Source organism: Amblyomma maculatum, chromosome 4 (assembly GCF_055883805.1).
Source record: "Amblyomma maculatum isolate TAMU_Amacu chromosome 4, ASM5588380v1, whole genome shotgun sequence".
Classification (NCBI taxonomy): Eukaryota; Metazoa; Arthropoda; class Arachnida; order Ixodida; family Ixodidae; genus Amblyomma; species Amblyomma maculatum.
This window is the reverse complement of record NC_139347.1, coordinates 32,021,449-32,034,022: the sequence shown is the minus strand read 5'-3', so window position 1 is coordinate 32,034,022 and position 12,574 is coordinate 32,021,449. Positions and strand designations below refer to the sequence as shown.

The 12,574-nt window shown below is 44.7% G+C and overlaps 1 protein-coding gene across 1 annotated transcript; it reads left to right on the top strand.

Moving 5' to 3' along the window:
* The first annotated feature begins 8,924 nt into the window (after nucleotides 1–8,924).
* LOC146190612 (uncharacterized) lies at nucleotides 8,925–12,409 on the top strand. Its single transcript, XM_084600998.1, has one exon. It carries the CDS (start codon nucleotides 8,958–8,960, stop codon nucleotides 12,267–12,269), a length of 3,312 nt encoding a protein of 1,103 aa, XP_084457124.1. The 5' UTR covers nucleotides 8,925–8,957; the 3' UTR covers nucleotides 12,270–12,409.
* The last annotated feature ends 165 nt before the right edge of the window (nucleotides 12,410–12,574 follow it).

The window sequence follows — 12,574 nt, the reverse complement described above, 5'->3', positions numbered from 1 at the left end:
AGGGTCGGTAAGGGAAGTTTGAATCAGCCGCGATGAACGTTGGCTGCCATGCCTCGGATGCGTTTGAACACATGACTACAACTTACTAACTGAAAAGAAGCCCAACCGAAGCTAATTAAAACACTCAGAAACAAGGACAACTAGCTTCTCTAAAGCCTTCGATATGATTGATCTCAATAGTCTTCCTCGAAAAGACTGCATGCCTTCTTTGCAGTCTTTACTCGGCCAATGTGATTATAGATTTCCACTTCTGTATAATAATACGGCATAATTTAAACTATGATGCGATGAGCTGTGGCCCGTCTTCTCAAAGCTGCTCCTGCGCTACCTCTGCAGGATGATACAAGGCCATATGAAAAAATTTCGCTTAAGGCTGGTTTCAAGTCCCGACGTTGTTCATTGAAGCTCCTGAAAGGATAAACAAAAATAATTAACGCTCTTCGCGCTAGTAGCTTTCCGTGATTAGGTAAAGTTAAAGGAGACACCGTCATAAGTCCAGCGAAAAGTATGCAAGGTATGTCGAATATTACAGAAGATAAACTACTTTTTCATTATTATGAGAAAATGCTAATCGTTCATTTTGAAAAAAACCGACAAATATTTAGAATGCATATTAATAATGATGTCCACCTCGACAAGCACAAGCATACTCGGAATATTCTTAATCACTTTTCTCAGAACTTGTCTTGCGTCCGATAAGCTGAAACCTTTAGGACGTCACCCCACCGGTCTCTAGATCAAGTACCGGACTTAGTTAACATTACTGCAGAACAAATAATTTATATCAATTATCTACAATTATTCGCGGTTTGCACGAGATCTGCATTTCTTTCTACTAGCAAAGCAAAACGCCTTAAACCCCCCCCCCCCCCCCCCCCCTCTCCCTCATCTGAGATCTGAGTCTCTGCTGTCTTCAACTGCGTTCCACTCTGAACTACAATGTGTCACAGTTCATTTGTGTGTTTGTTTGTTTGTTTTCATAACTTCAGTTATTGTAGTAACGCTTTTTTTCTTCTCTACTTTATGTTGCTTCATTTTCCGCCAATATTAGGTTTGTTTCCTTTCAGTATGCTTTCGTTGTTCTCCTTTCAAGTCCCATTGTTAACCGACAAGTTCCAGCCCCCCTCTAGCAAGATATTTTGAATGCATAGTTTCCTTTTGGGGTTTCGGGCGACAGTAGTCCGTGACGCGTATATCAACCGAGTTTAACGGGAACCACTCTTCATGTCACGAAAGTTTCTCTTTCACGATCTGTATCTGTGGGGACTACTTGTACCAGGCGTGCTTAATCCCTACTGCTTGCTTCTTCCTGCTTAATGAAAAAACATGTTCCGAACTTTCCGTGGTCGAGATGGTTAAACACGCTGCCCGATAATGTTTTATTGAAACTTTCAAATTTGAACATATAGCTAGCTGCGCTCACCAAAACATTAGGTTCTGAAGATGTGCGCTTTTTAGGGACAATGATAACTAGTTATTTATAGCTTACACATACACGCAGATTAACGAAATAGACACTCTGAACCATTGCCAAATATCCTTTGTGGATCGTACTTACTCACTATTTTCATGAAAAACGTGTGGCCTTTGTGCAGACTCTAATAACATGTTCTGGTCCATTTATGCGCAATTTCTCAAATTTTGTTTAACGTTTTAATGAACCACTACTGATGCCTCAAAGGAATCAAACAGTGATTCGTTTTTCGGGAATTCCACACCCACACACTCTTTAACCTCCGCTGATTTATGTCCAACCTGATTGATAGATGTCATTAGCGCGATCTATAGTTTAGCACTATTTAAGGTGACATTATTTGCTGGGTAACGCGGAGCCTAATATTGCATCGACTCTATTAGCAATTACATAACAAACTTTTCTATGCTCTAAGTACCACCTCGGTGCTTTCAGTACTATTACCGCTAGACAGGAATTGACCAATCAAACCAAAAATGCATATATAAGCTATCTTTAAGAATTATAGACATTAAATGTGCTAAATGATGGGCCTGAAATTTGATGTATGCTTGACAGCGTTTTCGGGAGGTCATTATGATTCGCCCACGGCTTTGGTTCGACTGAAGTCTCCAAGCAATAATATGCATTCTTGCAAGCTATTGCGAAAAATACCTTCCTCGCCTTTCATCGGGCCCTCAGGTTTAGTATTCACGATCCAAATTTAGTTTCTCTGTTGTTGTAGATTCTTTCTTTACGTTCTTAAAATCTGTTAAATCTATTTATGTGCCACCACTATTTGAGCAGGTCTAGAATTGTACATGTAGGGTATATATTTCAATTAGTTACAAAATTAATTCCTTATTTTGCCTTTTTTTAGATTCCTTCGCTATCGAGAAGTTTCCATGTTTTCTATTAGTGCCTTTACTAGCTGCCAATCAAATATTCCTCCGTGCTTTTTGCTGCTAATTCATTCTCATATTCATAAAGGAGGTGATAAAATATCTTAAGCAAAGCGTAGTGGCCATAATATGTGCGCCACAGAAAAAGCAATAAATTTTCAACGAGAAAGGCAGCCAGGAAGGGGGCATTGTCTCCCCGCTGTTATTCTCTGCGTATTTACACGGTGAATCAAGAAGCTTAAATTGTACCAATCTATGGTAGTAGTTAACGGAAAACCAGCAGTAGCGTCCGATAGCTGATCAGATTATGCTGTTCACTAACTCAAACCAAGAATCTCAGAGCATGGTTGATTGATTTATGGCTTATGTGGTTAATTAACGTCCCAAAGTGCGAGCTTGAAACTTGAACGGTGAGCCTTAACGATAATATGAATAAAACTGAAATATTGTTCAAGAGTCTGCAAAGGGAGCCGCATTTTTTATAGACGGCAAGTTATAGAAAATGGAAAGGAAATACGTCTATCTAGTGCATGTAGTGACCGCTGATTCAAACTATACGGTAACAACGCGGCGAGCTTATTATAAAATGGTACGCGTAATGCTAACCGGTAGCAAGGGCATAGAGTGGGTTAGACAACAAATGCGACTTATATCATAACGAGGAGGATCATGGGCACAGGACGTCTAACGCGCACAACAGAAAACCAAGGATATATCGCCTTGCTATGAGGGTTGCTAACCGATGGTCTCTTAGGGTAACAAACTGGATTTCAAGGGAAGCGAAGCGTAGCAGGGGGCGGCAGAAAGTTAGGTGGGCGGATGAGGTTAAAAAGTTCGCAGGGGTCAAGTGGATGCAGCTAGCATAGGACCGGGTTTATTGGAGGAATGTGGGAAAGGCCTTCGCCCTGCAATGGGTATAGTCATGCTGCTGATGATGATGACGATTGCTTTACCGATAATGATTATTACAAAAACTTGTGTTTTTCTTTTAACGCGATAGTGTTAAAAGATCTCAAGAAAATGCGACGTTGGTGTTGGCGTTATCAGCCAAAATTCACCAGCATGTCTCTGGCAGGTGATAGTTGGCAGGTGACACTGCTGGACACTGATTGGTCCACGCACTGCATGACGTCACGAGAACAAGTTACGTGGACGGGTTCACGAGAGCTCTGTCAACTCGGGTAGTTCTTTTGAGGTGGGAGGGTGAGATGGGAACGGAATCCAGCAGGACCCTCAAATACCGAGTTAAAGACGCTGCCCCTTGGTCACGCAGCCGCGCTTGTGCGGCTTGGCTAAAGCGGGGAAAATGGGTTGTCTTTCCCATAAGGTGTAAGCTTACGGATGTATTTTAACCACGAAAATTACCACACTACATGGGCTTTTGTTGGATAGTAGAGACACCGTTTAAAGGATTAGTGATTAAACGAGTAGCTAACAATATTTATGCGAACAAAGATCGGCAAGGGGAGCAGAAGACAACAGCTAATAACGCTTTCGTATTATAACCCTGAAGCCGGAGCTTAAGTGTCCCCCAAATTTATTCTTTAAACAGTATATAATGTTCTCCATACTGCTCTCAGGTTTTTTGCATACTTTAGCACTTAAGCCCTCTTTTTCATGCTGAATACGCAGTATGTGTCTTTGTCCTCTTCTAATCCAACAATTTCAAAGCCACTCCTATGATTGCACACCTACGCCATTTTGGTAGACCGAGGTTTTTATGCCCTGTCATTTCTCAATAATGCATTTACACCGATCAATGTTTCGCCAATATGCGTTGCGTAGAACAACTCGAGTGCGGATATTATGCGGTGTCTGGCAAACATTGTCAGCAGCCTTCTTTTTGTCGCAGGCCTAGCGGCAACCGTGGGTGAAGCGCTCCGCAACAGCTCGCGGCTCACGGCGGAGTGACTGAGATCCATGAAGAAGGTGCTGGCCATCTACTGCACCAAGGCGGCCAGGCCCTGTTCTGGTAACGGAGCATATACTTACTAACTAGTGGTAGCACCTTTACTTGTATGACGCTGCTCGTGCACAGTTTTTCCCCGACATCGGCCGAAAACCTCGACCAGATTTCTATTCCCCAATATTGCGAGCTTACTGAATGCAATCTCGTTAGGGCCCCTTCCTATTACGGGACGATTACTCTGAAGCCCGTCATTTGTATTTCGATGAAGCTCTCAACCTACTCTCGTCCAGGTGCCTTTCTGTGCCTCTCCGATTCGTTTTTTTTTTTTTTTTCTGCTCACCTCAGTAATACGCTGCCGATGTGACACCCGAAACTTCCCCACATAATCAGACGATCATACGTGGTTACCTGCCTCGAGTACCGCTACCGCGCATTCACTGTGGTGTCATTTCCGGCCAAGTGATACAGCGTTTTATTAACCATGACGAATTTCGCAGCTAAAAATCATGCTCGTTCCGCACACTTAAAAACGACCTTTGCCGGCTTACATTATTTCAGGAAAATATTTCCACGTTCTGGCAGCATTTCTATTTTTAATATAGCCAGTGGAGTTTTCAGCAAACTTTTCTTCTTTTTTTTTGTAGAATTACTTGAATATTTTAATAATTTTTATAGTAGCCAGAGAATTGCAAAATAACATCGGATAAAATCTCATTTCAAATTCACTCGTAAAACTTGACTTATGGCATGCTAAAAAAAACACACAAAAACTAAATAATAGATTAGAGAAATATTAAATGAAAAAACGCTTCAAATCAGAGGAGAAACGTTTTAGTGCAGGGTTACAGTTCATATTAAAGGAAACATTAGAAACACTTCTGGTTGGCAATGATTGACATATGGTATCCAGAAAAACATTCTAAAGTGCGCTTGAGTGGCAAAAACGTCTTTTTTGAGCAATGCCTCTTGATGCTCTAAACAAACACAATAAGCGCCAGTACAAACCTTTGGCCTCAGCCAAAAATTAATGTGCGAAAAGGTATCACTTTTCAAACTCAAGGATTGATTTCTTGAAATTTCGCCACACTGCCGCACATACAGCACGCAACGAGCGGCAGGTACAGTGGAGACTCCGGACTGCAGTGAACTGGCAGTAGGGACAGTGAGAAAGTCGAGAGCTGCGACGTGAAGCCGGAAGTGTGGACTACGACAGAGGCACTGGAATCGAGTAACCGCAAAAAACTTACTAATGCCTTCAGAATATATCAACACCAATGTACAGAATGCTACACTCAACCTTCGCACACTGAGATTCTGTTGCACCAGACTACGATTTACTTGGCCGTATCTAAGCCGCAAACGAGGAAACGACCTCGGCAATTTCCGACCACCATAAGCCATGGCACAAGAGGCGCCGACGTATAGAAGTCTGCTCGCAGAGAGTGCCGGAGACGTACTGATGTAGACGTATACCGGTTTGTAGGACGCCTCCCAAACAGGCGCAGTGGCCGCGATTGCACTCACCCCTGTCAATACGCGTGCGCAGGAGGGGTCCTGCAAACTGGTATACGTCTACGTCAGTACGTCTTCGGCAAGCTAAACGCTAAAGGTTAACTCTATACCAGTGCCTCTGTCAGTTGTCGACACTTGCGACTTCACGTCGAGGCGAGCGCTTTTCCCACTGCCCTTACTCAGTGTACTTCAGTCTGGAGTGTCCACAGCACCGTCCGGTTGCGGTGTGCTCTGCGTGCTGCAGTGCTAGAAAATTTTAATAAGTTATTTGTAAAGTAAAAATACTCTTTCCAAGTGTTCGGCGTGCTGTAGCACTGGAAAATTTCATATGCGATTTCTAGAGTTAAAAGAAATATCCTTTCCAAACTTTTCTTATTGTTCAGAGATTTTTTCTCGCGAATATTTTTATCGTTTCTGACCACTAGTATTGTTTTTAACGTTCTCTGTTGCACGCACAATAAACTATGCAAGAATTTTGACTCGCTAGTTTGTACATTTTCGTACATAAATTTGAAAATTCTCTATTTTTGCGTTTTTATGCGTGCTAAATTTCCTGTCTTATGAGACAACTTAAGATACACAATTTGCCGATAGTGTTTGTCATCATCGGGCCCTCCGCAATTATACTAAAAATATTCAATAATTTCGAGCACTCCTACGGAAAACTTTTGTTCCCTGCATCCTTGATCAGCTGTATCGAAAAATAAATCTGCCGTCAAGACGTGCAAATATTTTGGAAAAAAAAAAGTAAGCCGGTGCAAGGGCAGTCTTTGAGGGTCAGGAACCTGTCACATATTAGCCAACAAAATCCGTCATATTGCAAAAAACTCTGGCTCAATTTGCATGAAATGACCCTATGGTGTGCTCCGTCATCATTAAATTAACTGCACCTCTGCAGGTACCGCAATCAGTGAGCGGCGCGCAGTGCACATTGAGGTGTTGTTGCCAGAATAGGTCTAGTGCGTCGTCTGCTAGGCGAAGATAGCGCTGACACAGCGATTCCTGTGTTCACCGCAAACTAGAGGTCGTAGTTATTCAGTTAACGACCGATGAAATTGTTAATAAACGAAAGCTGAGAACTGCTTGACGTTTGGATTTCAGACAACATTCAAAGCGTCGCACGAAAGCGACATAAAGTGCACCTTTTCGAGTCATTCGGCGTGCGTTCACAACGCATAATGCAAACTGCCTCTCCAGCTTATAGTACCGTTCTTGCTTCGCTGAGAGCAAAGCGACTCATGTCGCCTGATGCTGCCATGGCCTGAACCTGTCAAAAGATATTGACAGGTTCGCAAATGCAAATATTCCTTAAAAATGTGGTGTACAAAAATGTTCACTTTAGGTTTGCTGTTTCTCCAAGTCTTTTTTTTTTTTTTTTTGCTAAATATAAAATACAGAACCGATGTGATTCATTCAGTTCCACTGTAGGGTTGTGATTAGCGTTTGGAACTGAAAAAAAAAAATAAGTCTGGCTATGATGGCGTGCACTTTATGCTTTGCTTTGAAGACAAATATTCGACTTACTGAGCTGTTCGCGTGCTGCCCAGCGGTTGAGGGCGAATTGGTCGGTAGCAAAGTGCTCTGATGCTGCGTCTGATGGATGTTTCCAAATATATTATTGATTTGGAATAAACCGGTGTCTCCACAAACTGTGGATGTGTTATTCATCGGGCGAGACTCTGGATCGCGGACTCTGAAAGTCGGGGCATTGAATGTATACCCTATGTTGCACAGACACTGGGCAAGCATACTGATTAAACAGCAGTCCACAGAAAATACAGGTGCTACAATCTGTCAATTTTTTTTACGAGCCTCAGAGCAATATTGCTGCCCAGAAAAGTAAGAAGCTTCACAAAACATCTCTGAAAACGTAGCTGTTACTATGGAGACTCTTCACGGATGCCCGATTGGCAGAATATGGGATAAACGAAAATATTGTCTAATACCACAGGCGATGGTTTCGCACCGCACTTATTTCGTCGTTTGTCGGTACAAACTTTTCGCGCCGATTCAGGTGCACCCACACAGTTTGCTCACTTCCTCTAAAAATCACAATCAACGCTTTGACGGATCCCCTTCCGTTCCCCAAAATACCACGCTTCGACATCCTCACCAGACAAAATATACAATACGTGTTATGCGCATTTCGGGCTCATCCAGCAAAACTGAACAAATCTAATAATACAAAACACGCCTGGCTGTCGCCGCAGAAGCGCACGGTGCTGAATCAGTTGCTCGAGCAAGTGAACCATCTATGCCGGCGACTGACTACGTAATCGCAACTAACCAATAGGTGGTGCGACAGCAAATATAAAAAGACTGCGGTACTTTCAGAGTTCCAGTTACTTTAGGCATCTCAAGATAAAATATATTTCAAGTATAATTTAATTACTCATTCGCAGCTCTCTCTCTCTCTCTCCCCCCTTCCTCTCGCTACGTTCCTTCTCCAGCCTGCACCCATCGTTGCCATGACAACTACCTCGCTTACCTCTGAACGAATAAGCACATCGGCCCATAATGAAGTACTACATGGAGGCACTTTTGCAAGAGAGTATTTTTCAGTAATTATTTAGGATATTCAAGATAAGCTGGTTGAAAGCTGAATCTGTTTAGATTGAATCTAGCATGGCGAGAATGCGTATCATGTGAGTACTAGAGCGATTTAATCAAAATTAATGTCTTAAGCTGATTTTCGGTCTATGCAGCGTTTTTATCCTTGAAGTATTCTTAAAGGAAGTGTAGCGTTGTGTATATTAAGCTGTTTTCTTGAACTTCTGCAATCAGGACCACAATGCAGCAGTACATTATTTAAATGTGATCTATTCGTTTAGAGCAATTAACACATCTTTCAGGGCAAGTTGTTTCCAAAATAGCAGTATTGATTCCAACGTTGTCCATTTCAATACACAGGCGAAAAGTACTCGTTTATTATAAAGGTTTAATGAAAAACTCACGAGACAGAATTGTGACATTGCAACAAGTTCTACGAAGAGATAATTCTTAAATAAGTAAAATGACCATACTTAACCACGCCAGCTTATTAAAAGATGCGTATTTAAAGCTTTGTGACCATTACTGGTTGAAGCACGTAACCTTACTATGGCGCACGCACACATCTCTTTCAGTAAGCTGCCAGTGGGCACCTACTTGCTAGAGCTGATCCGAACTCCTCAACCCGAAGATGCTCTTTTCGGGCCGACGACTGCCACTTGCTCTGCTTGCTTTCTTCGCAACCTATCAGGGTGGCCACTGCCACTTGCCTTGCCCACTACAATGCGTCGATTCCTTCGCGGTGCCTACCGACAGAGGAGTGAGATGGATCGGTGGCCCTGCGGCCAAGAACGTTGCTGACGTCATAAAAGAGATCTCCGAAATTCGACCGTCGTCGCCACAGGATGAGATAACTATCCAAGGCGAGCAAACTCCTGTCCCTACTAAGGTCAAGCCTAAAGTTCAAAGGATCCTAAAGACGTACCCAGAACTGTCTCCGGTCATCCTCGAAATACTGAGGCCTCGGAGACCGTCAAATATTTTCGAGCCTTTCAATCCTCGACATTTTGGTTCACCCGAATCTGAACCATCTGAACCGATTGGCCCTGAAAACGTCGAGCCGTTCGGTACTCAGCACAAACCGCGTCCCGGAGTAAGGGTTTCCGAGTCTCCTACATCTTGGCTTCCTAGTGCAACCGGTCCTGATTCTCTGGAGCCATCAAATTTTCAACCTATCGGGCCTGCTGAACCTTCGGAAACCGACATCTTAGGCCCCAGAAATCCAAAGCCAATAGGCCCGGAACAATCTCCCGGACATAGTCCCAGGCGTGAAAGGCCTGTTACTTTCGAGGAACCGGAGCCAAACGAACAAAGCATAAATCCGACAGATTCTGAGACCCTTGAACCTGGAGAGACTTTGAACCCAGACACATCTGATCAGTCAAGCCCTGAAACTTCGTTTCCTTCCAATACTTTGGACAACCCACAGTTCGGGCCCGAAAACGAAATTCCTGGCAGCCAGACACGTTCGCACCCTCACACACCAGGTCACAACAAGCCCCAAGAAAACAACCCAAAAGGTCCCGAATTCTCTAGTCCTGAAAGCTTTCAACCATCAAACCCTGAAGATTCCAAGTATCCTTTTCCGAAGGCACAATATATTCCATCCTTTCAACCACCAAATTTTGAGCTCCCCAGTTCTCCCGACATGAATCCTTCAAGCAGTCCTGAGAATCGACATCCATATCCTGTAGGGGAGCTTCCAAACCATGATCTACATGAAGAAAGTCCTGAGGTCAACCTTCCTGGCGTTGTCAATATTCCTCACAAGGACAAAAGTGTTCCTGGAGACGTGCGCTCATACCTGGATTTTCTAGAAAAGAACCCTAATTTGTTTGTTCCGATCTACAAAACATTAGTCAAAAAAGGGGTGAGATTCCCTGACCTAAGCAAGCCTTTTCAGCATGTCACCCTTCACGGTAAACAGATCAATCTTCCTAGGAAGGTGTCGCCCTCTTTTACTATTAAAATCAATGGCCGGCCATTCACACTCCCCAGAGACGCCGAAGAACTAGCCACTTTCACCTCCAAACACCCTGAACAACTTCCGGCCATTACTACTGCCATTCGGCAGCTCGGTGGGGATGTTACGCCAGACTCAACCGGCAAGGTCCCGGGATTCACGCTGTTTGACAAGAAGACTCATCTACCTCAACCTGTTGCTCCAAGAGTTATCGTAAACGGGCGGCCATTCACACTCCCTAACGACTTGCCGGCACTGGTGCGTGCCGTCCAGGACAAACCGGAAGTGTTTCACACAATATTACCAATTCTTGAGGAATTTGGTGTGCGCCCTGAAAAATCGCCCTCTGGGGAAATCAAAACTATACGTTTCGGAGGGAGAAGCTTTCCCGTCCGCTCCGTGGCCCCAGTGCCAGTCACCATTCGTGGAAGGAGGTATAACATACCTGCAGATCTAGAGCGAATTCTTTCTCATCCCGACAGCCAGATAATAGGCGAGACTATCAGCGCCCTTCAGAAATCTAAGATTCCCGTCGTGGTCGACAAGGACAGTGGAAACGTCGTGGGCATAAAAAAAGATGGCGTTACCATTCCTTTCCCTGTTGCCATTCGTCTGGGGATTAAGTTGGGTGGCCGAGATTACTTGATACCGCGTGATCTTCCTTCTATAGTCACGCAGCTAGAAAAGCATGGCATGCCCAGCGATGTCCTCAACGTGTTGTACAACAATTACGGAATAATCCCCGTTCGAGGCCCCAACCATGACGTCAAAGCCATCGAGTTCAATGGGAAGCACTATCCAATAAAGCCGCAACCAAAGACAAGCATAGACGTCGCAGGGAACCGGCTAGTACTGCCCAGAGATAACGATAAGCTTATTCGCATAATCTCTGACCGCCAATTACCAGCGGACGAGGTTCTGAGGATCCTCCAGAGGGCTGGGTACAAGCTTGTTCCTGGGCCGGACGGTGTGCTTCAGTCTGCTCACAAAGGCTACGACGTCATTCAACTCCCTGTGGCTACTCGAATGGTAATCAGTATCAACGGCGTAAAGTACACGATACCGAAAGACATCCCTCGCATCGGTGAGCTCCTGAGTACAATCAAAAACGCTCCCGCAGTTGACAGGTTGCTCGACAGCCTCAGACTTCTCGGTGTGGACGTGCACAAGGGTCCCAAAGAAGTGAGGCTCGGCTTCAACGGTGAGAGGCACACTTTCCCTATTCATCCCCAGCCGTCACTTTCCGAAAGTCCAGGCATCGACGGGATGTCAGATTCAGCCATAAGCGTCAACTTTAACGGCCGCTGGTACGGTCTTCCTAAGGACCTCGCCGACCTGATGACATCTGTCCGTGCAAGCGGCCCCGAAGCCATCACTCTTCTCACCAAAACGTTGCAGTCCAATGGCGTCCAGGTCAAACTTACACCCAGTGGCGATGACATCGTCTCTTTGGTCATTATGGGTCAAGAAATTTCAGTTCCTAGCCAGAGGGCCGCACCTTCTCGTTCTATATTTGGCGGTGGAGACGACAGCGACTCTGGCAAACATTTCCCTGTGACCATCCGTGGTCGCGAGTTCACGGTGCCCGACGACATCGCCCGACTTCCTAGGGAGCTGCCGGGATTCCAGTATGGCGAACTAATCACAGCGCTGCATCGAGCGGGACACAAAGTGGAAGTGGACGAACGAGGAATGTTCTACGGCATGCGTGTTCATGGAGGTCGACTGATCCGGTTCCCAGTTCGGTTCAGTGTTAATGTGATGACTGAGAGGAATGGTAGACCGTTCCATGTACCACGTGAATTAGCCCAGCTTGCACGAGTGCTGTCATCACGCCGCTGGAACTGGAACGCGGTGCGCAAGACACTCGCAAACGCTGGAATCGAGATGAAAGGCGGGAAAGAAGGTGCGCCTCATTCAATTGGCTTCCAGGGACAGTTCTTCCCGCTTCACAACGAAGCCGTCAAAGGAAGGTATTGAGTCTGCATAAGCAGGAGCACGGCGGCTGGTAACTGTTTTTTGTTTTGTTTTTATTCCTCCTTAGCAACACAGAGGAACAGATGCCCTCGACTATTTTTGCGACGTTCTCACTTAACACGCTCGTGACATCAATAAATCGACACGCATACTTCATGGCAAAACAAGGCGTCACTGAAGTCATTCCTGAGTCAAGTTGTAAGAGACCCGTGTTTTACGCAAATGTAAAACTCTGTACATTTATGTCATTTGGAAACAGAAAAAAAAAGGGCGGGAAAGCCCTGACACAATTATTTGTGAGGATGTTC

What these genes read in the sequence shown, in the direction of transcription:
- LOC146190612 (XM_084600998.1), top strand. Translation starts at nt 8,958, where the DNA reads ATGCTCTTTTCGGGCCGACGACTGCCACTTGCTCTGCTTGCTTTCTTC.